At 43.3% G+C, this 24,938-nt stretch overlaps 1 protein-coding gene across 3 annotated transcripts in view; it reads right to left on the reverse strand.

The window, feature by feature from the left end:
- Window positions 1-21,995: 21,995 nt before the first annotated feature.
- The window catches only part of ehf (ets homologous factor), a 47,202-nt gene continuing 44,259 nt past the window's right edge, over window positions 21,996-24,938 (reverse strand). For all 3 annotated transcript variants that reach the window (XM_072591851.1, XM_072591850.1, XM_072591849.1), the window contains one exon: window positions 21,996-23,082. In XM_072591851.1, coding sequence (XP_072447952.1) covers window positions 22,980-23,082 — 103 coding nt within the window. In that variant the 3' untranslated portion in view covers window positions 21,996-22,979. The remainder of the gene's footprint in view (window positions 23,083-24,938) is intronic.

Raw genomic sequence — 24,938 nt, forward strand, 5'->3', positions numbered from 1 at the left:
TCTGTGTACTGTGCACTGTGTTCTGTGTATTGTGCACTGTGTTCTGAGTACTGAGTACTGTGTTCTGTGTACTGTGTGCTGTGTACTGTGTACTGTGATCTTTGTACTGGGTACTGTGTACAGTGTTCTGTGTACTGTGTATGTGTATAGTGTACTGTGTTCTTTTTATTGTGTACTGTGTTCTGTGTCCTGTGTACTGTGTTATGTGTACTGTGAACTGAGTACTGTGTACAGTGTTCTTTGTACTGTGTTCTGTGTACTGTGTACTGTGTTCTGTGTACTGTGTTCTGTGTAATGTGTATTCGGTGTACTGTACTATACTGTAATCTATACTGTGTCATGTGTTCTATGTACTGGTTTCTGTGTACTGTGTTCTGTCTTCTGTGTACTGTGCTCTGTGCACTGTGTACTGTGTTCTGTGTATTGTGTACTGTGATCTGTGTACTGCATAATGTGTCCAGTGTTCTGTGTGCTGTGTTTCGTGTTCTGTGTACTGTGTACTGTGTTCTGTGCACTGTGTTATGTGTACTGTGTGCTGTGTACTGTGTTCTGTGTACTCTGTACTGTGTGATGTGTACTGTGTATAGTGTACTGCGTTCTCTGTACTGTGTATTCGGTGCTGTGTTCTGTGTACTGTATTGTGCTGTAATCTGTACTGTGTACTGTATTCTGTGGACTCTGTACTGTGTGATGTGTACTGTGTATAGTGTACTGTGTACTGTGTACTGTGTACTGTGTACTGTGTTCTGTGTACTGTGTTCTGTGTAATGTTTATTCGGTGCTGTGTTCTGTGTACTGTACTATACTGTAATCTATACTGTGCCATGTGTTCTTTGTACTGATTTCTGTGTACTGTGTTCTGTCTTCTGTGTAATGTGTTCTGTGTACTGTGTACTGTGTGGTGTGTTGTGTCTTCTGTGAACTGTGTTCTGTGTTCTGTGTACAGTGTTCAGTGTTCTGTTTACTGTGTACTGTTTCCTGTGTACTGTGTTCTGTCTTCTGTGTACTGTATACTGTGTACAGTGTTCTGTGTTCTGTGTTCTGTGTACTGTGTACTGTTTTCTATGTACTGTGTACTCTGTTTTGTGTTCTGTGTGCTGTGTTCTGTGTACTGAGTACTGTGTTCCCTGTATTGTGTTCTGTGTACTGTGCTCTGTATACTTTGGACTGTGTACTGTGTACTGTGTTGTTTTGTTGTGTGCACTGTGTTCTATGTACTGCGTACTGTGATCTATGTACTGTGCTCTGTGTACAGTGTCCTGTGTACTGTGTTCTGTGTAATGTGTATTCGGTGCTGTGTTCTGTGTATTGTATTGTACTGTAATCTATACTTTGTCATGTGTTCTATGTACTGTTTTCTGTGTACTGTGTTCTGTCTTCTGTGTAATGTGTTCTGTGTACTGTGTACTGTGTACTGTGTGGTGTGTTGTGTCTTCTGTGAACTGTGTTCTGTGTTCTGTGTACAGTGTTCAGTGTTCTGTTTACTGTGTACTGTTTCCTGTGTACTGTGTTCTGTCTTCTGTGTACAGTGTTCTGTGTACTGTGTACTGTGATCTGTGTACTATTTAATGTGTTCAGTGTTCTGTGATCTGTGTACTGTTTGATGTGTTCAGTGTTCTGTATGCTGTGTTCCGTGTTATGTGTTCTGTGTTCTGTGTACTGTGTACTGTGTTCTGTGAATTGTGTACTGTGCTCTGTGTACTGCATAATGTGTCCAGTGTTCTGTGTGCTGTGTTTCGTGTTCTGTGTCCTGTGCTCTTTGTACTATGTTCTGTGTTCTGTGTACAGTGTGCTGTGTTCTGTGTACAGTGGGCTGTGTTCTGTGTACTGTGTACTGTGTTCAGTGTACTGTTTACTCTGCACTGTGTTCTGTGTGCTGTGTTCTGTGTGCTGTGTTCTGTGTACTGTGTTCCCTGTATTGTGTTCTGAGTACTGTGTTCTGTATACTTTGTACTGCGTTCAGTGTACTGTGTACTTTGTTCTGTGCACTGTGTTCTGTGTACTGCATACTGTGATCTGTGTACTGTGTTCTGTGTACAGTGTTCTGTGTACTGTGTTCTGTGTTGTGTGTACTGTGGCCTGTGTTCTGTGTTCTGTGCACTGTGTACTGTGTACTGTGTTCTGTGTACTGTGTTCTGAGTACTGAGTACAGTGTTCTGTGTACTGTGTGCTGTGTACAGTGTACTGTGTACTGTGATCTGTGTACTGGGTACTGTTGTACTGTGTTCTGTGTACTGCGCATGTGTATAATGTACTGTGTTCTTTTTATTGTGTACTGTGCTCTGTGTTCTGTGTACTGTGTACTGTGTTCTGTGTATTGTATACTGTGTTCTCTGGACTGTGTACTGTGTACTGTGTTCTGTGTGGTTTGTACTGTCTTCTGTTTACTGTGTACTCTGTACTATGTTCTGTGTGCTGAGTTCTGCGTACTGTGTACTGTGTTCTGTGTTCTGTGTACTGTGTACTGTGCTCTGTGTACAGTGTTCTGTGTTCTGTTTACTGTGCACTGTGTTCAGTGTACTGTGTTCTGAGTACTGAGTACAGTGTTCTGTGTACTGTGTGCTGTGTACTGAGTACAGTGTTCTGTGTACTGTGTACTGTGTACAGTGTTCTGTGTACTGTGTTCTTTGTATTGTGTACTGTGTTCTTTTTATTGTGTTCTGTGTCGTATGTACTGTGTTCTGTGTACTGTGAACTGTGTACTGCGTACTGTGTTGTGTGCACTGTGTACTGTGTTCTGTGTTCTGTGTACAGTGTTCAGTGTTCTGTTTACTGTGTACTGTTTCCTGTGTACTGTGTTCTGTCTTCTGTGTACAGTGTTCTGTGTACTGTGTACTGTTTTCTATGTACTGTGTACTCTGTTCTGTGTTCTGTGTGCTGTGTTCTGTGTACTGTGTACTGTGTTCCCTGTATTGTGTTCTGTGTACTGTGCTCTGTGTACTTTGGACTGTGTTCTGTGTACTGTGTTTTTTTGTTGTGTGCACTGTGTTCTGTGTACTGCGTACTGTGATCTGTGTACTGTGCTCTGTGTACTGTGTTCCGTGTACTGTGTTCTGTGTTCCGTGTACGCTGCACTGTGAACTGTGTTCTGTGTACTGTGTTCTGTGTACTGACTACTGTGTTCTGTGTACTGACTACTGTGTTCTGTGTTCTGTTTACTGTGAACTGTGTTCTGTGTACAGTGCTCTGTGTACTGTGCACTGTCTACTGTGTTCTTTGTACTGTGTTTTGTCTTCTGTTTACTGTGTACTGTTCTGTGTTCTAAGTTCTGTGTACTGTGTTCTGTGTGCTGTTGTCTGTGTACTGTGTACAGTGTTCTGTGTTCTGTGTACTGTGTTCTGTATACTGTGTTCTGTGTACTGTGTAGTCTGTACTGAGTTCTGTGTACTTAGTTCTGCATACTGTGTACTGTATTCTGTGTCCTGTGTAATGTGTGCTGTCTTCTGTGTACGGTGTATTGTGTACAGTGTACTGTGTTCTGTGTACGGTGAACTGTGTGCTGTATCCTGTGTACCATGTACTGTGTACTGTGTTCTGTGTACTGTGTACTGTGTTCTGTGTATTGTATACTGTGTTCTCTGTACTGTGTACTGTGTACAGTGTACTATGTCCTGTGTTCTTTGTAGTGTGTACTGTGTACAGTGTTCTATGTACTGTGCTCTGTGTTCTGTGTTCTGTGTATTGTGTAATGTGTACGGTGGTCTGGTACTGTGTACTGTGCTCTGTGTAGTGTGTTCTGTGTTCTGTTTACTGTGCACTGTGTTCAGTGTACTGTGTTCTGAGTACTGAGTACAGTGTTCTGTGTACTGTGTGCTGTGTACTGAGTACAGTGTTCTGTGTACTGTGTACTGTGTACAGTGTTCTGTGTACTGTGTTCTTTGTATTGTTTACTGTGTTCTTTTTATTGTGTTCTGTGTCGTATGTACTGTGTTCTGTGTACTATGAACTGTGTACTGCGTACTGTGTTGTGTGCACTGTGTACTGTGTGCTGTGTTGTGTCTTCTGTGAACTGTGTTCTGTGTTCTGTGTACAGTGTTCAGTGTTCTGTTTACTGTGTACTGTTTCCTGTGTACTGTGTTCTGTCTTCTGTGTACAGTGTTCTGTGTACTGTGTACTGTTTTCTATGTACTGTGTACTCTGTTCTGTGTTCTGTGTGCTGTGTTCTGTGTACTGTGTACTGTGTTCCCTGTATTGTGTTCTGTGTACTGTGCTCTGTGTACTTTGGACTGTGTTCTGTGTACTGTGTTTTTTTGTTGTGTGCACTGTGTTCTGTGTACTGCGTACTGTGATCTGTGTACTGTGCTCTGTGTACTGTGTTCCGTGTACTGTGTTCTGTGTTCCGTGTACGCTGCACTGTGAACTGTGTTCTGTGTACTGTGTTCTGTGTACTGACTACTGTGTTCTGTGTACTGACTACTGTGTTCTGTGTTCTGTTTACTGTGAACTGTGTTCTGTGTACAGTGCTCTGTGTACTGTGCACTGTCTACTGTGTTCTTTGTACTGTGTTTTGTCTTCTGTTTACTGTGTACTGTTCTGTGTTCTAAGTTCTGTGTACTGTGTTCTGTGTGCTGTTGTCTGTGTACTGTGTACAGTGTTCTGTGTTCTGTGTACTGTGTTCTGTATACTGTGTTCTGTGTACTGTGTAGTCTGTACTGAGTTCTGTGTACTTAGTTCTGCATACTGTGTACTGTATTCTGTGTCCTGTGTAATGTGTGCTGTCTTCTGTGTACGGTGTATTGTGTACAGTGTACTGTGTTCTGTGTACGGTGAACTGTGTGCTGTATCCTGTGTACCATGTACTGTGTACTGTGTTCTGTGTACTGTGTACTGTGTTCTGTGTATTGTATACTGTGTTCTCTGTACTGTGTACTGTGTACAGTGTACTATGTCCTGTGTTCTTTGTAGTGTGTACTGTGTACAGTGTTCTATGTACTGTGCTCTGTGTTCTGTGTTCTGTGTATTGTGTAATGTGTACGGTGGTCTGGTACTGTGTACTGTGCTCTGTGTAGTGTGTTCTGTGTTCTGTTTACTGTGCACTGTGTTCAGTGTACTGTGTTCTGAGTACTGAGTACAGTGTTCTGTGTACTGTGTGCTGTGTACTGAGTACAGTGTTCTGTGTACTGTGTACTGTGTACAGTGTTCTGTGTACTGTGTTCTTTGTATTGTTTACTGTGTTCTTTTTATTGTGTTCTGTGTCGTATGTACTGTGTTCTGTGTACTATGAACTGTGTACTGCGTACTGTGTTGTGTGCACTGTGTACTGTGTGCTGTGTTGTGTCTTCTGTGAACTGTGTTCTGTGTTCTGTGTACAGTGTTCAGTGTTCTGTTTACTGTGTACTGTTTCCTGTGTACTGTGTTCTGTCTTCTGTGTACAGTGTTCTGTGTACTGTGTACTGTTTTCTATGTACTGTGTACTCTGTTCTGTGTTCTGTGTGCTGTGTTCTGTGTACTGTGTACTGTGTTCCCTGTATTGTGTTCTGTGTACTGTGCTCTGTGTACTTTGGACTGTGTTCTGTGTACTGTGTTTTTTTGTTGTGTGCACTGTGTTCTGTGTACTGCGTACTGTGATCTGTGTACTGTGCTCTGTGTACAGTGTTCTGTGTACTGTGTTCTGTATTGTGTGTACTGTGGCCTGTGTTCTGTGTACTGTGCACTGTGTTCTGTGTACTGTGTACTGTGTTCTGTGTACTGTGTGCTGTGATCTTTGTACTGGGTACTGTGTACTGTGTTCTGTGTACTGTGTATGTGTATAGTGTACTGTGTTCTTTTTATTGTGTCCTGTGTTCTGTGTCCTGTGTACTGTGTACTGTGTTATGTGTACTGTGAACTGTGTACTGTGTACTGTGTTCTTTGTACTGTGTTCTGTGTACTGTGTACTGTGTTCTGTGTAATGTGTATTCGGTGCTGTGTCCTGTGTACTGTACTATACTGTAATCTATAGTGTGGCATGTGTTCTATGTACTGTTTTCTGTGTACTGTGTTCTGTCTTCTGTGTAATGTGTTCTGTGTACTGTGTGCTGTGTTGTGTCTTCTGTGAACTGTGTTCTGTGTTCTGTGTAGAGTGTTCAGTGTTCTGTTTACTGTGTACTGTTTCCTGTGTACTGTGTTCTGTATTCTGTGTACTGTATTCTGTGTACTGTGTACTGTGATCTTTGTACTGGGTACTGTGTCCTGTGTTCTGTGTACTGTGTATGTTTATAGTGTACTGTGTTCTTTTTATTGTGTACTGTGTTCTGTGTCCTGTGTACTGTGTACTGTGTTATGTGTACTGTGAACTGTGTACTGTTTACTGTGTTCTTTGTACTGTAATGTGTATTCGGTGCTGTGTTCTGTGTACTGTACTGTAATCTATACTTTGCCATGTGTTCTATGTACTGTTTTCTGTGTACTGTGTTCTGCCTTCTGTGTAATGTGTTCTGTGTACTGTGTACTGTGTGCTGTGTTGAGTCTTCTGTGAACTGTGTTCTGTGTTCTGTGTACAGTGTTCAGTGTTCTGTTTACTGTGTACTGTTTCCTGTGTACTGTGTTCTGTCTTCTGTGTACTGTATTCTGTGTACTGTGTACTATTTTCTATGTACTGTGTACTCTGTTTTGTGTTCTGTGTGCTGTGTTCTGTGTACTGTGTACTGTGTTCCCTGTATTGTGTTCTGTGTACTGTGCTCTGTATACTTTGGACTGTGTTCTGTGTACTGTGTTTTTTGTTGTGTGCACTGTGTTCTGTGTCCTGGGTACTGTGTACTGTGTTCCCTGTATTGTGTTCTGTGTGCTGTGTTCTGTGTACTGTGTACTGTGTTCCCTGTATTGTGTTCTGTGTACTGTGCTCTGTATACTTTGGACTGTGTTCTTTGTACTGTGTTTTTTGTTCTGTGCACTGTATTCTGTGTACTGCGTACAGTGATCTGTGTACTGTGCTCTGTGTACAGTGTTCTGTGTACTGTGTTCTGTATTGTGTGTACTGTGGCCTGTGTTCTGTGTACTGTGCACTGTGTTCTGTGTACTGTGCACTGTGTTCTGAGTACTGAGTACTGTGTTCTGTGTACTGTGTGCTGTGTACGGTGTACTGTGATCTTTGTACTGGGTACTGTGTACTGTGTTCTGTGTACTGTGTATATGTATAGTGTACTGTGTTCTTTTTATTGTGTCCTGTGTTCTGTGTCCTGTGTACTGTGTACTGTGTTATGTGTACTGTGAACTGTGTACTGTGTACAGTGTTCTTTGTACTGTGTACTGTGTTCTGTGTACTGTGTTCTGTGTAATGTGTATTCGGTGCTGTGTTCTGTGTACTGTACTGTACTGTAATCTATACTGTGTCATGTGTTCTATGTACTGTTTTCTGTCTACTGTGTTCTTTCTTCTGTGTACTGTGTTCTGTGTACTGTGTACTGTGTTCTGTGTACTGCAAAATGTGTCCAGTGTTTTGTGCACTGTGTTTTGTGAACTGTGTGCTGTGTACTGTGTTCTGTGTACTGCGTTCTCTGTACTGTGTATTCGGTGCTGTGTTCTGTGTTCTGTATTGTACTGTAATCTGTACTGTGTACTGTATCCTGTGTACTCTGTACTGTGTGATGTGTACTGTGTATAGTGTACTGCGTTTTGTGTACTGTGTACTGTGTACTGTGTACTGTGTACTATGTTCTGTGTACTGTTTTCTGTGTAATGTGTATTCGGTGCTGTGTTCTGTGTACTGTACTATACTGTGTACTGTACTATACTGTAATCTATACTTTGTCATGTGTTCTATGTACTGTTTTCTGTGTACTGTGTTCTGTCTTCTGTGTAATGTGTTCTGTGTACTGTGTACTGTGTGCTGTGTTGTGTCTTCTGTGAACTGTGTTCTGTGTTCTGTGTACAGTGTTCAGTGTTCTGTTTACTGTGTACTGTTTCCTGTGTACTGTGTTCTGTCTTCTGTGTACTGTGTTCTGTGTACTGTGATCTGTGTACTATTTAATGTGTTCAGTGTTCTGTGATCTGTGTACTGTTTAATGTGTTCAGTGTTCTGTGTGCTGTGTTCCGTGTTATGTGTTCTGTGTTCTGTGTACTGTGTACTGTGTTCTCTGCACTGTGTACTGTGTTCTGTGTACTGCGTTCTCTGTACTGTGTATTCGGTGCTGTGTTCTATGTACTGTACTGTACTGTAATCTGTACTGTGTACTGTGTTCTGTGTACTGTATTCTGTGTACTCTGTACTGTGTGATGTGTACTGTGTATAGTGTACTGTGTTCTGTGTTCTCTGTACTGTGTACTGTGTGCTGTGTTGTGTCTTCTGTGAACTGTGTTCTGTGTACAGTGTTCAGTGTTCTGTTTACTGTGTACTGTTTCCTGTGTATTGTGTTCTGTCTTCTGTGTACTGTGTTCTGTGTACTGTGTACAGTGATCTGTGTACTGTGTACAGTGATCTGTGTACTGTGTTCTGTGTTCTGTTCACTGTGTTCAGTTTTCTGTGTACTGTGCACTTTTTACTGTGTTCTATGTACTGTGTTGTGTTTTCTGTGAACTGTGTACTGTGTTCTGTGTACTGTGTAAGGTGTGCTGTTGTCTGTGTACTGTATACAGTGTATGGTGTTCTGTGTACTGTGATCTGTGTACTGTGTACTCTGTACTGTGTACTGTGTTCTGTGTATTCTGTTCTGTTTTCTGTGTACGGTGTACTGTGTTCTGGGTACAGTGTTCTGTGTTCTGTGTTGTGTGTACTGTGTACTGTGTTCCATGTACTGTGTTCTGTGTATTTTGCACTGTGTTCTGTGTCCTGGGTACTGTGTTCTGAGTACTGTATTTTGTGTAATTTGTACTATCTTCTGTGTACTGTGTATGGTGTACTGTGATCTGTGTACTGTGTTCTGTGCACTGTGTCCTCTGTTCTGTGTACTTTGCACTGTGTTCTGTATACTGTGTTCTGTGTAATTTGTACTGTCTTCCGAGTACTGTGTACTCTGTAATGTGTTCTGTGTCCTGTGTTCTTTGTACTGTGTTCTGTGTTCTGTGTACAGTGTGCGGTGTTCTGTGTACAGTGGGCTGTGTTCTGTGTACAGTGGGCTGTGTTCTGTGTACTGTGTACTGTGTTCAGTGTACTGTTTACTCTGCACTGTGTTCTGTGTGCTGTGTTCTGTGTACAGTGTGCTCTGTTCTGTGTTCTGTGTGCTGTGTTCTGTGTACTGTGTTCCCTGTATTGTGTTTTGAGTACTGTGTTCTGTATGCTTTGTACTGTGTTCTGTGTACTGTGTACTTTGTTCTGTGCACTGTGTTCTGTGTACTGCATACTGTGATCTGTGTACTGTGTTCTCTGTATAGTGTTCTGTGTTGTGTGTACTGTGGCCTGTGTTCTGTGTACTGTGCACTGTGTACTGTGTTCTGAGTACTGTTGTACTGTGTACTGTGTTCTGAGTACTGAGTACAGTATTCTGTGTACTGTGTGCTGTGTACTGTGTACTGTGATCTGTGTACTGTTGTACTGTGTTCTGTGTACTGTGCATGTGTATAATGTACTGTGTTCTTTTTATTGTGTACTGTACTCTGTGTTCTGTGTACTGTGAACTGTGTTCTGTGTATTGTATACTGTGTTCTCTGGACTGTGTACTGTGTACTGTGTCCTGTGTTCTTTGTAGTGTGTACTGTGTACAGTGTTCTATGTACTGTGCTCTGTGTTCTGTGTTCTGTGTATTGTGTAATGTGTACGGTGGTCTGGTACTGTGTACTGTGCTCTGTGTAGTGTGTTCTGTATACTGTGTTCTGTGTTCTGTTTACTGTGCACTGTGTTCAGTGTACTGTGTTCTGAGTACTGAGTACAGTGTTCTGTGTACTGTGTGCTGTGTACTGTGGACTGTGATCTGTGTACTGGGTACTGTGTACCGTGTTCTGTGTACTGTGTATGTGTATAGTGTACTGTGTTCTTTGTGTTGTGTTCTGTGTCGTATGTACTGTGTTCTGTGTACTGTGAACTGTGTACTGCGTACTGTGTTGTGTGCACTGTGTACTGTGTGCTGTGTTGTGTCTTCTGTGAACTGTGTTCTGTGTTCTGTGTACAGTGTTCAGTGTTCTGTTTACTGTGTACTGTTTCCTGTGTACTGTGTTCTGTCTTCTGTGTACTGTGTTCTGTGTACTGTGTACAGTGTTCTGTGTACTGTGTACTGTTTTCTATGTACTGTGTACTCTGTTCTGTGTTCTGTGTGCTGTGTTCTGTGTACTGTGTACTGTGTTCCCTCTATTGTGTTCTGTGTACTGTGCTCTGTGTACTTTGGACTGTGTTCTGTGTACTGTGTTTTTTTGTTGTGTGCACTGTGTTCTGTGTACTGTGTACTGTGTTCTGTGTTCTGTGTTCTGAGTACTGAGTACAGTGTTCTGTGTACTGTGTGCTGTGTACTGTGATCTTTGTACTGGGTACTGTGTACTGTGTTCTGTCTACTGTGCATGTGTATAGTGTACTGTGTTCTTTATATTGTGTACTGTGTTCTGTGTCCTGTGTACTGTGTACCGTGTGATGTGTACTGTGAACTGTGTACTGTGTACTGTGTTCTTTGTACTGTGTTCTGTGTACTGTTTACTGTGTCCTGTGTACTGTGTTCTGTGTAATGTGTATTCGGTGCTGTGTTCTGTGTATTGTACTGTACTGTAATCTATACTTTGTCATGTGTTCTATGTACTGTTTTCTGTGTACTGTGTTCTGTCTTCTGTGTAATGTGTTCTGTGTACTGTGTACTGTGTGCTGTGTTGTGTCTTCTGTGAACTGTGTTCTGTGTTCTGTGTACAGTGTTCAGTGTTCTGTTTACTGTGTACTGTTTCCTGTGTACTGTGTTCTGTCTTCTGTGTACTGTATTCTGTGTACTGTGTACAGTGTTCTGTGTACTGTGTACTGTGTACTGTGATCTGTGTACTGTTTAATGTGTTCAGTGTTCTGTGATCTGTGCACTGTTTAATGTGTTCAGTGTTCTGTGTGCTGTGTTCCATGTTATGTGTTCTGTCTTCTGTGTACTGTATACTGTGTTCTGTGCACTGTGTACTGTGTACTGTGTTCTGTGTACTGCGTTCTCTGTACTGTGTATTCGGTCCTGTGTTCTGTGTACTATACTGTACTGTAATCTGTACTGTGTACTGTGTTCTGTGTACTGTATTCTGTGTACTCTGTACTGTGTGATGTGCACTGTGTATAGTGTACTGTGTTCTGTGTTCTCTGTACTGTGTACTGTGTGCTGTGTTGTGTCTTCTGTGAACTGTGTGCTGTGTACAGTGTTCAGTGTTCTGTTTACTGTGTACTGTTTCCTGTGTATTGTGTTCTGTCTTCTGTGTACGGTGTTCTGTGTACTGTGTACAGTGATCTGTGTACTGTGTGCTGTGATCTGTGTACTGTGTTCTGTGTTCTGTGTACTGTGCACTTTTTACTGTGTTCTGTGTACTGTGTTGTGTTTTCTGTGAACTGTGTACTGTGTTCTGTGTACTGTGTAAGGTGTGTTGTTGTCTGTGTACTGTATACAGTGTATGGTGTTCTGTGTACTGTGATCTGTGTACTGTGTACTGTGCACTCTGTACTGTGTACAGTGTACTGTGTTCTGTGTATTGTGTTCTGTGTTCTGTGTTCCGTGTACTGCGTTCTGTGTACTGAGTACTGTGCTCTGTGTACTCTGTACTGTACGATGTGTACTGTGTATGGTGTACTGTGTACTGTGTTCTGTGTACTGTGTACTGTGTTCTGTGTATTGAGTACTGTGTACTGTGTACTGTGTTCTGTGTATTGTGTTCTGTTTTCTGTGTACTGTGTACTATGATCTGTGTACTGTGTACTGTGGTTCTGTGTACGGTGTACTGTGTTCTGTGTTCTGGGTACAGTGTTCTGTGTTGTGTGTACTGGGTACAGTGTTCTGTGTTCTGTGTTGTGTGTACTGTGTACTGTGTTCTGTGTACTGTGTTCTGCGTTCTGATTACTTTGTACTGTGTACTGTGTACTGTGTTCCGTGTACTGTGTACTGTGTACTGTGTACTGTGTCCTGTGTTCTATGTTCTGTGTACTGAGTACTGTGTTCTGTGCTCTGTGTACTGTGTTCTGTGTAATGTGTACTGTGTTCTCTGTACTGTGTTCTGTGTACTTTGCACTGTGTTCTGTGTCCTGGGTACTGTGTTCTGAGTACTGTATTTTGTGTAATTTGTACTATCTTCTGTGTACTGTGTATGGTGTACTGTGATCTGTGTACTGTGTTCTGTGCACGGTGTCCTCTGTTCTGTGTACTTTGCACTGTGTTCTGTGTTCTGTGTAATTTGTACTGTCTTCCGAGTACTGTGTACTCTGTAATGTGTTCGGTGTCCTGTGTTCTTTGTACTGTGTTCTGTGTTCTGTGTACAGTGTGCTGTGTTCTGTGTACAGTGGGCTGTTTTCAGTGTACTGTTTACTCTGTACTGTGTTCTGTGTGCTGTGTTTTGTGTTCTGTGTGCTGTGTTCTGTGCACAGTGTGCTCTGTTCTGTGTTCTGTGTGCTGTGTTCCCTGTATTGTGTTCTGAGTACTATGTTCTGTATGCTTTGTACTGTGTTCTGTGTACTGTGTACTTTGTTCTGTGCACTGTGTTCTGTGTATTGCATACTGTGATCTGTGTACTGTGTTCTGTGTACAGTGTTCTGTGTACTGTGTTCTGTGTTGTGTGTACTGTGGCCTGTGTTCTGTGTACTGTGCACTGTGTACTGTGTACTGTGTTCTGTGTACTGTGTTCTGAGTACTGAGTACAGTGTTCTGTGTACTGTGTGCTGTGTACGGTGTACTGTGTACTGTGATCTGTGTACTGGGTCCTGTGTACTGTGTCCTGTATTCTGTGTTCGGTGTACTGTGTTCTGTGTTCTGTGTACTGTGTCCTGTGTACTGTGATCTATGTCCTGTGTCCTGTGTCCTGTGTTCTGTGCACTGTGTCCTGTGTTCTTTGTCCTGTGTCCTGTGTCCTGTTTCCTGCATCCTGTGCACTATGTACTGTATTCTGTGCACTGTGTTCTGTGTACTGTGTACTGTGTAATGTGTTCTGTTTATTGTGTACCATGTTCTGTGTTCTGTGTACTGCGTCCTGCATACTGCATTCTGTGTTCTGTATTCTGTGTCCTGTGTACTGTGTACTGTGTTCTGTGTCCTGTGTCCTGTGTTCTGTGTACTGTGTACTGTGTTCTGTGTCCTGTGTGCTGCATCCTGCGTACTGCGTTCTGTGTTCTGTGTTCTGTGTACTATGTTCTGTGTACTGCGTTCTGTGTCCAGTGTACTGTGTACTGTGTTCTGTGTCCTGTGTCCTGTGTTCTGTGTTCTGTGTACTGTGTACTGTGTTTTGTGTCCTGTGTGCTGCATCCTGCGTACTGCGTTCTGTGTTCTGTGTTCTGTGTACTGTGTTCTGTGTACTGTGTTCAGTGTTCTGTGTACTGTGTTCTGTGTACCGTGTTCTTTGTCCTGTGTCCTGTGTTCTGTGTACTGTGTTCTGTGTTCTGTATCCTGTGTGCTGTGTACTGTGTTCTGTGTCCTATGTGTGTGTTCTGTGTACTACGTCCTGCATACTGCGTTCTGTGTTCTGTGTCCTGTGTTCTGTTTACTGTGTACCGTGTTCTTTGTCCTGTGTCCTGTGTTCTTTGTACTGTGTTCTGTGTTCTGTGTGCTGTGTACTGTGTTCTGTGTCCTATGTGTGTGTCCTGCGTCCTGTTTACTGAGTCCTGTGTTCTGTGTACTGTGTACCGTGTTCTGTGTCCTATGTCCTGCATACTGTGTACTGTGTCCTGTGTCCTGTGTCCTGCATTCTGCGTCCTGCGTCCTGTGTCCTGTGTACTGTGTACAGTGTTCTGTGTCCTATGTCCTGCGTACTTCGTTCTGTGTTCTGTGGCCTATGTCCTGTGTTCTGTGTACAGTGTTCAGTGTTCAGTGTTCAGTGTAATGTGTACTGTGTACTGTGTACTGTGTTCTGTGTCCTGTGTTTTGTGTACTGTGTTCTGTGTCCTGCGTCTTTGTGTACTGTCTTCTGTGTAATGTGAACTGAGAACTGTGTACTGTGTACTGTGTGCTGTGTCCTGCGTACTGTGTTCTGTGTCCTGTGTACTGTGTTCTGTATACTGTGTTCTGTGTTCTGTGTCCTGTGTACTGTGTCCTGTGACCTGAGTTCTGTGCACTGTGTTCTGTGTACTGTGTTCTGTGCACTGTGTTCTGTGTCCTATGTAATGTGTTCTGTGTCCTGTGTCCTGTGTCCTGTATTCTGTGTTCTTTGTACTGTGTTCTGTGTTCTGTGTCCTGTGTGCTGTGTACTGTGTTCTGTGTCCTGTATCCTGTGTACAGTGTTCTGTGTCCTGTGTCCTGAGTCCTGTGTTCTGTGTACTGTGTACCGTGTTCTTTGTCCTGTGTCCTGTGTTCTGTGTACTGTGTTCTGTGTTCTGTATCCTGTGTGCTGTGTACTGTGTTCTGTGTCCTATGTGTGTGTTCTGTGTACTGCGTCCTGCATACTGCGTTCTGTGTTCTGTGTTCTGTGTACTGTGTACTGTGTTCTGTGTCCTGTGTCCTGTGTACTGTGTACCGTGTTCTGTGTTCTGTGTGCTGCATCCTGCGTACTGCGTTCTGTGTTTTGTGTTCTGTGTACTGTGTTCTGTGTAGTGTGTTCAGTGTTCTGTGTTCAGTGTTATGTGTACTGTGTTCTGTGTCCTGTGTCCTGTGTACGGTGTCCTGTGTCCTGTGTCCTGAGTCCTGTGTTCTGTGTACTGTGTACCGTGTTCTTTGTCCTGTGTCCTGTGTTCTTTGTACTGTGTTCTGTGTTCTGTGTCCTGTGTGCTGTGTACTGTGTTCTGTGTCCTATGTGTGTGTCCTGTGTCCTGCGTCCTGTTTACTGAGTACTGTGTTCTGTGTACTATGTTATGTGTCCTGTGTCCTGAGTCCTGTGTTCTGTGTACTGTGTACCGTGTTCTGTGTCCTATGTCCTGCATACTGTGTACTGTGTCCTGTGTCCTGTGTCCTGCATTCTGCGTCCTGCGTCCTGTGTCCTGTGTACTGTGTACAGTGTTCTGTGTCCTATGTCCTGCGTACTTCGTTCTGTGTTCTGTGGCCTATGTCCTGTGTTCTGTGTACAGTGTTCAGTGTTCAGTGTTCAGTGTAATGTGTACTGTGTACTGTGTACTGTGTTCTGTGTCCTGTGTTTTGTGTACTGTGTTCTGTGTCCTGCGTCTTTGTGTACTGTCTTCTGTGTAATGTGAACTGAGAACTGTGTACTGTGTACTGTGTGCTGTGTCCTGCGTACTGCGTTCTGTGTCCTGTGTACTGTGTTCTGTATACTGTGTTCTGTGTTCTGTGTCCTGTGACCTGAGTTCTGTGCACTGTGTTCTGTGTACTGTGTTCTGTGCACTGTGTTCTGTGTACTATGTAATGTGTTCTGTGTCCTGTGTCCTGTATTCTGTGTTCTTTGTACTGTGTTCTGTGTTCTGTGTCCTGTGTGCTGTGTACTGTGTTCTGTGTCCTGTATCCTGTGTACAGTGTTCTGTGTCCTGTGTCCTGAGTCCTGTGTTCTGTGTACTGTGTACCGTGTTCTTTGTCCTGTGTCCTGTGTTCTGTGTACTGTGTTCTGTGTTCTGTATCCTGTGTGCTGTGTACTGTGTTCTGTGTCCTATGTGTGTGTTCTGTGTACTGCGTCCTGCATACTGCGTTCTGTGTTCTGTGTTCTGTGTCCTGTGTCCTGTGTACTGTGTACCGTGTTCTGTGTTCTGTGTGCTGCATCCTGCGTACTGCGTTCTGTGTGTTGTGTTCTGTGTACTGTGTTCTGTGTAGTGTGTTCAGTGTTCTGTGTTCAGTGTTCTGTGTACTGTGTTCTGTGTCCTGTGTCCTGTGTACGGTGTTCTGTGTCCTGTGTCCTGAGTCCTGTGTTCTGTGTACTGTGTACCGTGTTCTTTGTCCTGTGTCCTGTGTTCTTTGTACTGTGTTCTGTGTTCTGTGTCCTGTGTGCTGTGTACTGTGTTCTGTGTCCTATGTGTGTGTCCTGTGTCCTGCGTCCTGTTTACTGAGTACTGTGTTCTGTGTACTATGTTCTGTGTCCTGTGTCCTGAGTCCTGTGTTCTGTGTACTGTGTACCGTGTTCTGCGTCCTATGTCCTGCATACTGTGTACTGTGTCCTGTGTCCTGTGTCCTGCATTCTGCGTCCTGCGTCCTGTGTCCTGTGTACTGTGTACAGTGTTCTGTGTACTATGTCCTGCGTACTTCGTTCTGTGTTCTGTGGCCTATGTCCTTGTTCTGTGTACAGTGTTCAGTGTTCAGTGTTCAGTGTACTGTGTACTGTGTACTGTGTACTGTGTTCTATGTCCTGTGTCCTGTGTAATGTGTTCTGTGTCCTGTGTACTGTGATCTGTGTCCTGTGTCCTGTGTACGGTGTTCTGTGTCCTGTGTCCTGAGTCCTGTGTTCTGTGTACTGTGTACCGTGTTCTTTGTCCTGTGTCCTGTGTTCTTTGTACTGTGTTCTGTGTTCTGTGTCCTGTGTGCTGTGTACTGTGTTCTGTGTCCTATGTGTGTGTCCTGTGTCCTGCGTCCTGTTTACTGAGTACTGTGTTCTGTGTACTATGTTCTGTGTCCTGTGTCCTGAGTCCTGTGTTCTGTGTACTGTGTACCGTGTTCTGTGTCCTATGTCCTGCATACTGTGTACTGTGTCCTGTGTCCTGTGTCCTGCATTCTGCGTCCTGCGTCCTGTGTCCTGTGTACTGTGTACAGTGTTCTGTGTCCTATGTCCTGCGTACTTCGTTCTGTGTTCTGTGGCCTATGTCCTGTGTTCTGTGTACAGTGTTCAGTGTTCAGTGTTCAGTGTACTGTGTACTATGTACTGTGTACTGTGTTCTGTGTCCTGTGTTTTGTGTATTTTTTTCTGTGTCCTGCGTACTGTGTTCTGCGTCTTTGTGTACTGTCTTCTGTGTAATGTGAACTGAGAACTGTGTACTGTGTACTGTGTGCTGTGTCCTGCGTACTGCGTTCTGTGTTCTGTGTCCTGTGTACTGTGTACTGTGTCCTGTGACCTGAGTTCTGTGCACTGTGTTCTGTGTACTGTGTTCTGTGCACTGTGTTCTGTGTCCTATGTAATGTGTTCTGTGTCCTGTGTCCTGTGTCCTGTATTCTGTGTTTGGTGTACTGTGATCTGTGTCCTGTGTCCTGCGTCCTCTGTTATGTGTACTGTGTACTGTGTTCTGAGTTCTGTGTCCTGTGTACTGTGTTCTGTGTCCTGTGTCCTGTGTACTGTGTTCTGTGTTCTGTGTACTGTGTCCTTTATTCTGTGTACTGTGTACTGTGTTCTGTGTCCTGTGTACTGTGTCCTGTGTCCTGCGTCCTGTGTTCTGTGTACTGTGTTCTATGTCCTGTGTCCTGTGTAATGTGTTCTGTGTCCTGTGTACTGTGATCTGTGTCCTGTGTCCTGCGTCCTGTGTTCTGTGTACTGTGTACTGTGTTCTGAGTTCTGTGTCCTGTGCACTGTGTTCAGTGTACTGTGTTCTGTGTACTGTGTTCAGTGTTCTGTGTCCTATGTCCTGTGTACTTCATTCTGTGTTCTGTGGCCTATGTCCTGTGTACAGTGTACAGTGTACAGTGTACAGTGTACAGTGTTCAGTGTTCAGTGTACTGTGTACTGTGTACTGTGTACTGTGTTCTGTGTCCTGTGTTTTGTGTACTGTGTTCTGTGTCCTGCGTACTGTGTTCTGCGTCTTTGTGTACTGTCTTCTGTGTAATGTGAACTGAGAACTGTGTACTGTGTACTGTGTGCTGTGTCCTGCGTACTGTGTTCTGTGTCCTGTGTAATGTGTTCTGTATACTGTGTTCTGTGTTCTGTGTCCTGTGTCCTGTGACCTGAGTTCTGTGCACTGTGTTCTGTGTACTGTGTTCTGTGCACTGTGTTCTGTGTCCTGTATTCTGTGTTTGGTGTACTGTGTTCTGTGTACTGTGTCCTGTGAAGTGTTCTGTGTACAGTGTACTGTGTTCTGTGTTCTGTGTACTGTGTTCTTTATTCTGTGTACTGTGTACTGTGTTCTGTGTCCTGTGTACTGTGTCCTGTGTCATGCGTCCTGCGTTCTGTGTACTGTGTTCTGTGTTCTGTGTACTGTGTACTGTGTTCTATGTCCTGTGTTCAGTGTTCAGTGTACTGTGTCCTGTGTCCTGTGTACTGTGATCTGTGTCCTGTGTCCTGTGTCCTGCGTCCTGTGTTCTGTGTACTGTGTACTGTGTACTGTGATCTGTGTCCTGTGTCCTGCGTCCTGCGTCCTGTGTCCTGTGTACTGTGTCCTGTGTCCTGAGTACTGTATTCTGTGTACTGTGTTCAGTGTTCAGTGTTCTGTGTTCTGTGTTCTGTGTTCTATGTTCTGTGTCCTGTGTACTGTGTGCTGTGTGCTGTGTACTGTGTTCTGTGTCCTTTGTACTCTGTGCTGTGTGCTGTGCACTCTGCACTGTGTACTGTGTTCTGTGTTCTGTATCCTGTGCTCTGTGTCCTGTTTACTGTGTTCTGTGTCCTGTTTACTGTGTTCTGTGTTTTGTGTCCAGTGTGCTGTGTACTGTGTGCTGTCTACTGTGTTCTGTGTCCTGTGTTCTGTGTCCTGTTTACTGTGTTCTGTGTCCTGTGTACTGTGTCCTGTGTTCTGTGTCCAGTGTGCTGTGTACTGTGTGCTGTGTACTGTGTTCTGTGTTCTGTGTACTGTGTCCTGTGTACCATGTTCTGTGTCCTACGCCCTGTGTCCTGCGGTCTGTGCACTGTGTACCACGTTCTGTGTCCTACGTCCTGTGTACTGCGTCCAGTGTCCAGTGTCCTGTGTTCTGTGTCCTGCTTACTGTCTTCCGTGTACTGTGTTCCGTGTCCTATGTCCTGTGTCCTGAGAACGCAGTACGCAGTACGGTGTCCAGTGTCCAGTGTCCAGTATCCTGTGTACTGTGTACTGTGATCTGTGTCCTATGTATTGTGTTCTGTGTCCTGTGTACTGTGTTCTGTTTTCTGTGTTCTGCGTAATGTGAACTGAGAACTGAGAACTGAGAACTGTGTCCTGTGTCCTGTGCCCTGCGTACTGTGTTCCGTGTTTGATGTACTGTGTCCTGTGTTCTGTGTTCTGTGTAACCACTGAACATCAATGGCCCATACATCCAAGTTATGTACCAGTCTCAATATCACCTTTAAATAAAGTTCAGCTTGCAACACAGGATTGTGATTACATGTTGTGCATAGGTGAATTAGTTTATACAATAATAGGTTAGGGTGGACTATGACAAATCTTTGAAAACAAGAAAACAAAAATCTTTGATTCCCCCTCAGTGATTCTCCTCTGTCCTTCACTCCTCACTGAGTCACACTTCCACAGTCACCCTCTGGCACCTTCTCAAAATGACTGTTCTCTATCGAGCTGGGGGCTTTGATTTTCACCATTGTGGATCAGAAACGGTGCGAACTGTGCATCTTGGAATTGTTGATGCATTACTTATCCTCTGAGATGCTTCTGTTGCAGTGGAGTCTCCTATATTTGGGTCAGAAGTTCTGGATTCATACAGTGAGATGCGTGCAGAGTGTGTGATAACATGCTGCTTACAAATAATCATTCGCTGATCTTTGCGGAGTCAGCACTTGGCCCCCACCAGACCTTGGAGGTGAGCTGCGACTTGCAAGGCAACACTGCAAGGGGCAAAACATTTTTGTTGCTGCTTCCCACTCAGACCAGCCTCACGGTCACCAGTTTTTGCCAGAGAAAACGATGAGAAACATTCGTCTAATTCCCCAGCAAGGCCAGTTGCTGGCATAGAAGGACTGATGCTAATGCCGAGAACTAGAGTCAATGACTTGGAGGTACTCTTTCTCTGGTCTGTAGATGTGGCATGCGACACTCAGTCCTGCCTGTGGGACCATGAGGGTGTGCAGAGACAAACACAGGCATGTCGCACTCCCCTGGATGACACCCATCCCAGTTACCATGGGAGATTTGCAATGTCGCACAAAACAATCCAGTCCATTCACAGTCTCGGGCCAATCAACCTTGGGAGGTCTCACATCCAAGCCCAGACCCCTTTTCACCAAATTCCACATGCATTCACTTCCAGTACGCATCTGGATGGCTCACCTATTCATCTTCTTAACCCACTAAATCAGTCAGGTGAAGAGTCATCTAGACTTGAAGCATTTTCTCTCCAGGGATGCTGCCTGACCCACTCCAGCATTTGTTGTTTTCAGTACAGATGCCAGCATCTGTCGTAACCTGCTCCTAAATTATTCAGAAATCTTGATTATTCTGTGCAAAACGAGAGGGTCAAAAACAGTCTGGGATATTACAATCCTAAAAAGCTCGAGAGGGAATGTCAAGGGTTTGGAAAACAGGAATTGGCCATTCAGCCTATTGAGTCTAGCCCACCATTCCAAATCAGGGGGAATCACCTTCTCAACATCACTCTCCCACACTTCCTTCACATTCCTTTGATTTTATTCGTCTTCAGAAACCTAACAATTTATCTTGAACCTGCTCAATTATTAAGTTTCCGAAGTAGAATTCTGACTGAAAATAATCCTTCTGAAATGACCTGCCCATTGTGTTGATATCCCTAGTTCTCCAGTCACCCAGCAAGAGAAACATTCTATCTGTATCTACCCTGTAAGAAATAATAAAATTTCAACAAGATCACCTCTCTTTCTTTGAGACTCTAGGGAACGCAGACCCAGTTTTCTGAGTGTCTCCACACAAAACGACCCTGCTGGGCCTGGGATTAATCTGGAAAATCTCTGATGTACTCGTTTCTGTAATTTTCCTCTCTCCCTTTTCCTCCCTTCCTAAGTGGTAGTGTGATGGTACTATGGCTTTGTAAATATACTTTGTCTTAAAACCTCCTTTCAAAAAAAGCACAGAGTCTCTGAGCTGTCTATTTGAATCCAATAAAGTAAACAGCTTGTGAGGCCATGCCTTTTTTTTAAAAAAAAGTTGGAACAATAGAAGCAGCCTGAATGGGTGGGGTTAAGCTCCCCAGAACCAGGATTTTTAGTTTTAGCCTTTGGCGGCAGTTGCCATTCTTGAAGCTGGATGGAGAAGCTATTATTCCTCTCTTGTTACAGTTAAAAGCCGGGTTCTCTTCCTGTTGTTAGAACTGCATATGAAACAATCTGTTTTACTGAATTTGCCTTTGCCAAGGGTGTGTTTGTAGGATGTTATTATATTGGAACAAATGATTAATATTAGTTAATATATACATATATTTTAAGCAATTCAATAGAATTATAGTTACACAACCCTTTTATTTTTGTCTGTAATTTAACTGTAGTGCAAAAATAAAGTGTATTTTACCTAACAATGACGTGTTTGACCAATCAAATTGTACTTAGAATAGAACACCTTACGGTTACCTTTAAAATAAGAAAAAAAAGGGCCAAGATTACTTCATAGAATAGATTCCCTACAGCGTGGAAACAGGCCCTTCTGCCCAATAAGTCTACACCGACCCTCTGAAGAGTATCCCACCGAGACCCATTCCTCGACCCCATTACTCTACATTTCCCCTGACTAATGCAGCCAACCTACACATTCCTGAACATTAACTTAGCTAATTCACCTGACCTGCACATCTTTGGACTGTGGGAGGAAACTGGAGCACCCGGAGGAAACCCACGCAGATACAGGGAGAACGTGCAAACTCCACACAGCTTGAGGCTGGAATCAAACACAGGGCCCTGATGCTGTGAGGCAGCAATGCAAACCACTGAGGCACCGTGCTGCCCAAATTTTCGATCTTCTGAATATATTTAGAGGGGCTTTGGTCTGGTATATAACAGTAGAGCTACCTTTGACACGTTGGAATTCTACACAATAGAAGTGAGTGGGAAGAGGCAATGAAAATGGTTATGAGGTATTTGGAATATTGGGAGATCATGTGAAGATATAAATATATAAAGTTTAGACAGGAAAATTCATGATAGTTCACCGAATCCACCCTATAAAGTTGTGGTCTTTAGCAGGAAATTGAAAGAGCCTTTATCCTCAATCCATCATTCTTATTCAACATACATTTCAACAAAGAGTCCAAATCAACATGGAATACAATACAATTTAAATGATTTTACAAATTCGGCAGATAATTTCCAAATCAATTTCATTGCAGTAATTTCATATATGTATAAGGAATCTTCATGGTTAAAACAGTGTTAAACATTTGCATTTTCCACCAGATACAAGAATCAAAATCTTTCCCAATAATGACCCTCCATTGTTGTTATTCCCAATAAATAAAAATTTGACCATTAGATTTTCATTTGAAAATTACCAGGATAATTCCTCTGTTCCCAATGCAACCTATAAAAGATAGAAGTGAAGGAAGTAGCCCTGATGTCAGCGGTTGGGATTCAGCATGGAATCACCTGCAGGCATTTGAGTTGGGAATTCTCCAAGAGCAAACATTGCATTGTGTGGTTAGCCTGAGATGACATCGTGGGAGGTGGGTCAAAAGGAGGAGGCTCCAAGTCTCAGCTCTTTGGCATTGCAATGTCCTTTATCCCACCGCTAAATTTCAGCTGAATTGGCCTGGAGCTCTGAAAACCCGTCTCCATCTCTTTATCCATTTATTTTTCTTTAAGATACTCCATGGCATCTATTTATTCGAGCAAGATCACCTAATATGTCCTTTTGAAGTTTGGGTTCACATATATATTTGAGTATGTTCCTGGGAAGTGCTTTCGGGGATTTTGCCATGTTACAAGTGATGGATAAATAAATATAATCTTATTATTACAAGCGGTTATCTCACAGTAAACAAAAATATGCGACTTTTCTTTTTTGCCTGACGTTCAAACTGTTGCTCCAATCTTTTGGGAAAATAATTCACACCGTCCTTTTTCCCACATGGCTCGCAATCACCTGCTCTGTTCAAAAAAACCTTTGAGACAACTGTGTCAGAACATTGCTTTTTAACAGGGATTTTGGGGCTTTTGGAAAATTGTCAGCAACAAGTTGGTGGTTGGAAGCTCATGGAGAGGGTTTGTCACGATATTCTGTCACTGATGTTTCCTTGACAATCTCCAATGGTTCATTGTTGGTCATAGTGCCTCCAACCATGAGCATTCTTTCCAAATTTATAGACCAACCGACGGCCATCCACTCGCTCCAGGATTTCCCGTTTGTAATAATATCTGTCCCGTACAAAAAAAAAGTCATCAATTATCTTCATGTTATAATCACAGAATTTGCAGTGTGACCCAAATTGAAACCCTTCGTAAACTTGCACTTACTCCCTCCTGGTCATTGATTTTATTGGGCTCCAGTGAACTAGAGGGAACTGGGCAGCTGAAAATGTAACCAAGGGCAGAATTAAGTTCCCTTGTACATATATACAAACCCATGAGAATTGCACAGTTGGGGTGAGGGGTGGATAAAAATAGAAAATGCAGGAGAAACCCAACAAGTCTGGTAGCATCTGTGGAGAGGGAAACAGAGCTAATGCTTTTGTGTTTTATAGAGTCTTCCAGGATGGAAACAGACCCTTCAGCCCAATCAGTCCATGCTGACCTTAATCCCAAACTAATCTAGTCCCACCTACCTGCACTTGGCCCTTATCCCTCCATCTTTTTTCATGTACTTATCCAAATGCCTTTGAAACATCATAACTGTACCTACATCCACCACTTCCTCTGGACATTCATTCCTCACATGAACCATTCTCTGTAAAAAAAAAGGTTGCCCCTTGTGTCTTTTTAAAATCTTTCTCCTCTCATCTTAAAAATATGGCCCCTAGTCTTGCAATCTCCTGTCTTATAGGGAAAAGATATCTGCCATTCACCTTATCTATGCCCCTCATTACCTTATAAACCTCTATTACGCCACCTCTCAACCTCTTACACCTCAGTGAGAAAAAGGTCCCAGCCTATCCAGCCTCTCCTTATAACTTAAACCCTCTATTCCCCGTAACATTCTGGTAAATCTTTTCCGAACTCTCTCCAGCCTGATAATATCCGTCCTATAACAGGGAGATCAGAACTGGACACTGTACACCGCAAGACAACACACCAACATGCTGTACAACCTCAATATGACATTCCAAACAGGTGGTAGCACTTTCTTGTGTTTAACCTTTTAAGGACCAGTTGATTGGAGGACAGGACAGGCATGTTTCTGTGAAAACGAAGGATAGATGTGGCAGGATTCGGGAACCTTGGATGACTGGGGAAATTATCAGCTTAGTCAAAAAAAAAGGAAGCACCCCTAAAATCTAGTTAACTGAAAACATTGAAGAATATAGAGAAAGTAGGAATGAGTTTAAAAGGGGAGCCGTGAGGACGAAAAGAGGCTATAAAATGTCCTTGGCCAAAAGGATTAAGGAAAATCCCAAGGCATTTTATATATATATATTAGGAGCAAGAGGGTAGCTGTGGAAAAAATAGGTCCACTCAAGGATAAAAGAGAGAGGTTATGTGTGGTGGTTGAGGTAATGGGTGAGATTCTTAATGAGTACTAAATATCAGTATTCACCAAAGAGAGGACGTGAGGGATGTTGAGGTTAAAGAAAGTTTGTGAATACTCTTGGGCAGATGAACATAGTGAAGGAGGAAGTCTTGGGTGTCTTGAAATACATTAAAATAGACATGTCCCCAGGGCCAAATGGGTTTTATCCGAGGATACTGTGGGCGGCAAGGGAGGAAATTGCTGTGGCCCTAACATACACTTTTGCATCCTCTTTGGCCTCAGGGAAGGTTCCAGAATACTGGAGAATGGTCAATGTTGTTCCTTTGTTTAATAAGGGAAACAGAGATAATCCAGGTAATTATACATCAGTGAGTCTGACACCAATAGTGGGGCGGCTGTTGGAGAAGCAAATGGATGTGTTAGTGATAGGCAGCATGGGTATGTGTGGGGAAGGACATGACTCACTATTTTAATTGAATTTTTTGAGGAGGTGACAAGAATAATTGATGGGGAAAGGGCGGTGGATATTGTCTACATGGACTTTAGTGAGGTATTTGATTAGATACCTCATGGCAGGTCAGTACAA

This window comes from Chiloscyllium punctatum, chromosome 22 (genome assembly GCF_047496795.1).
Source record: "Chiloscyllium punctatum isolate Juve2018m chromosome 22, sChiPun1.3, whole genome shotgun sequence".
NCBI classification, from domain to species: Eukaryota; Metazoa; Chordata; class Chondrichthyes; order Orectolobiformes; family Hemiscylliidae; genus Chiloscyllium; species Chiloscyllium punctatum.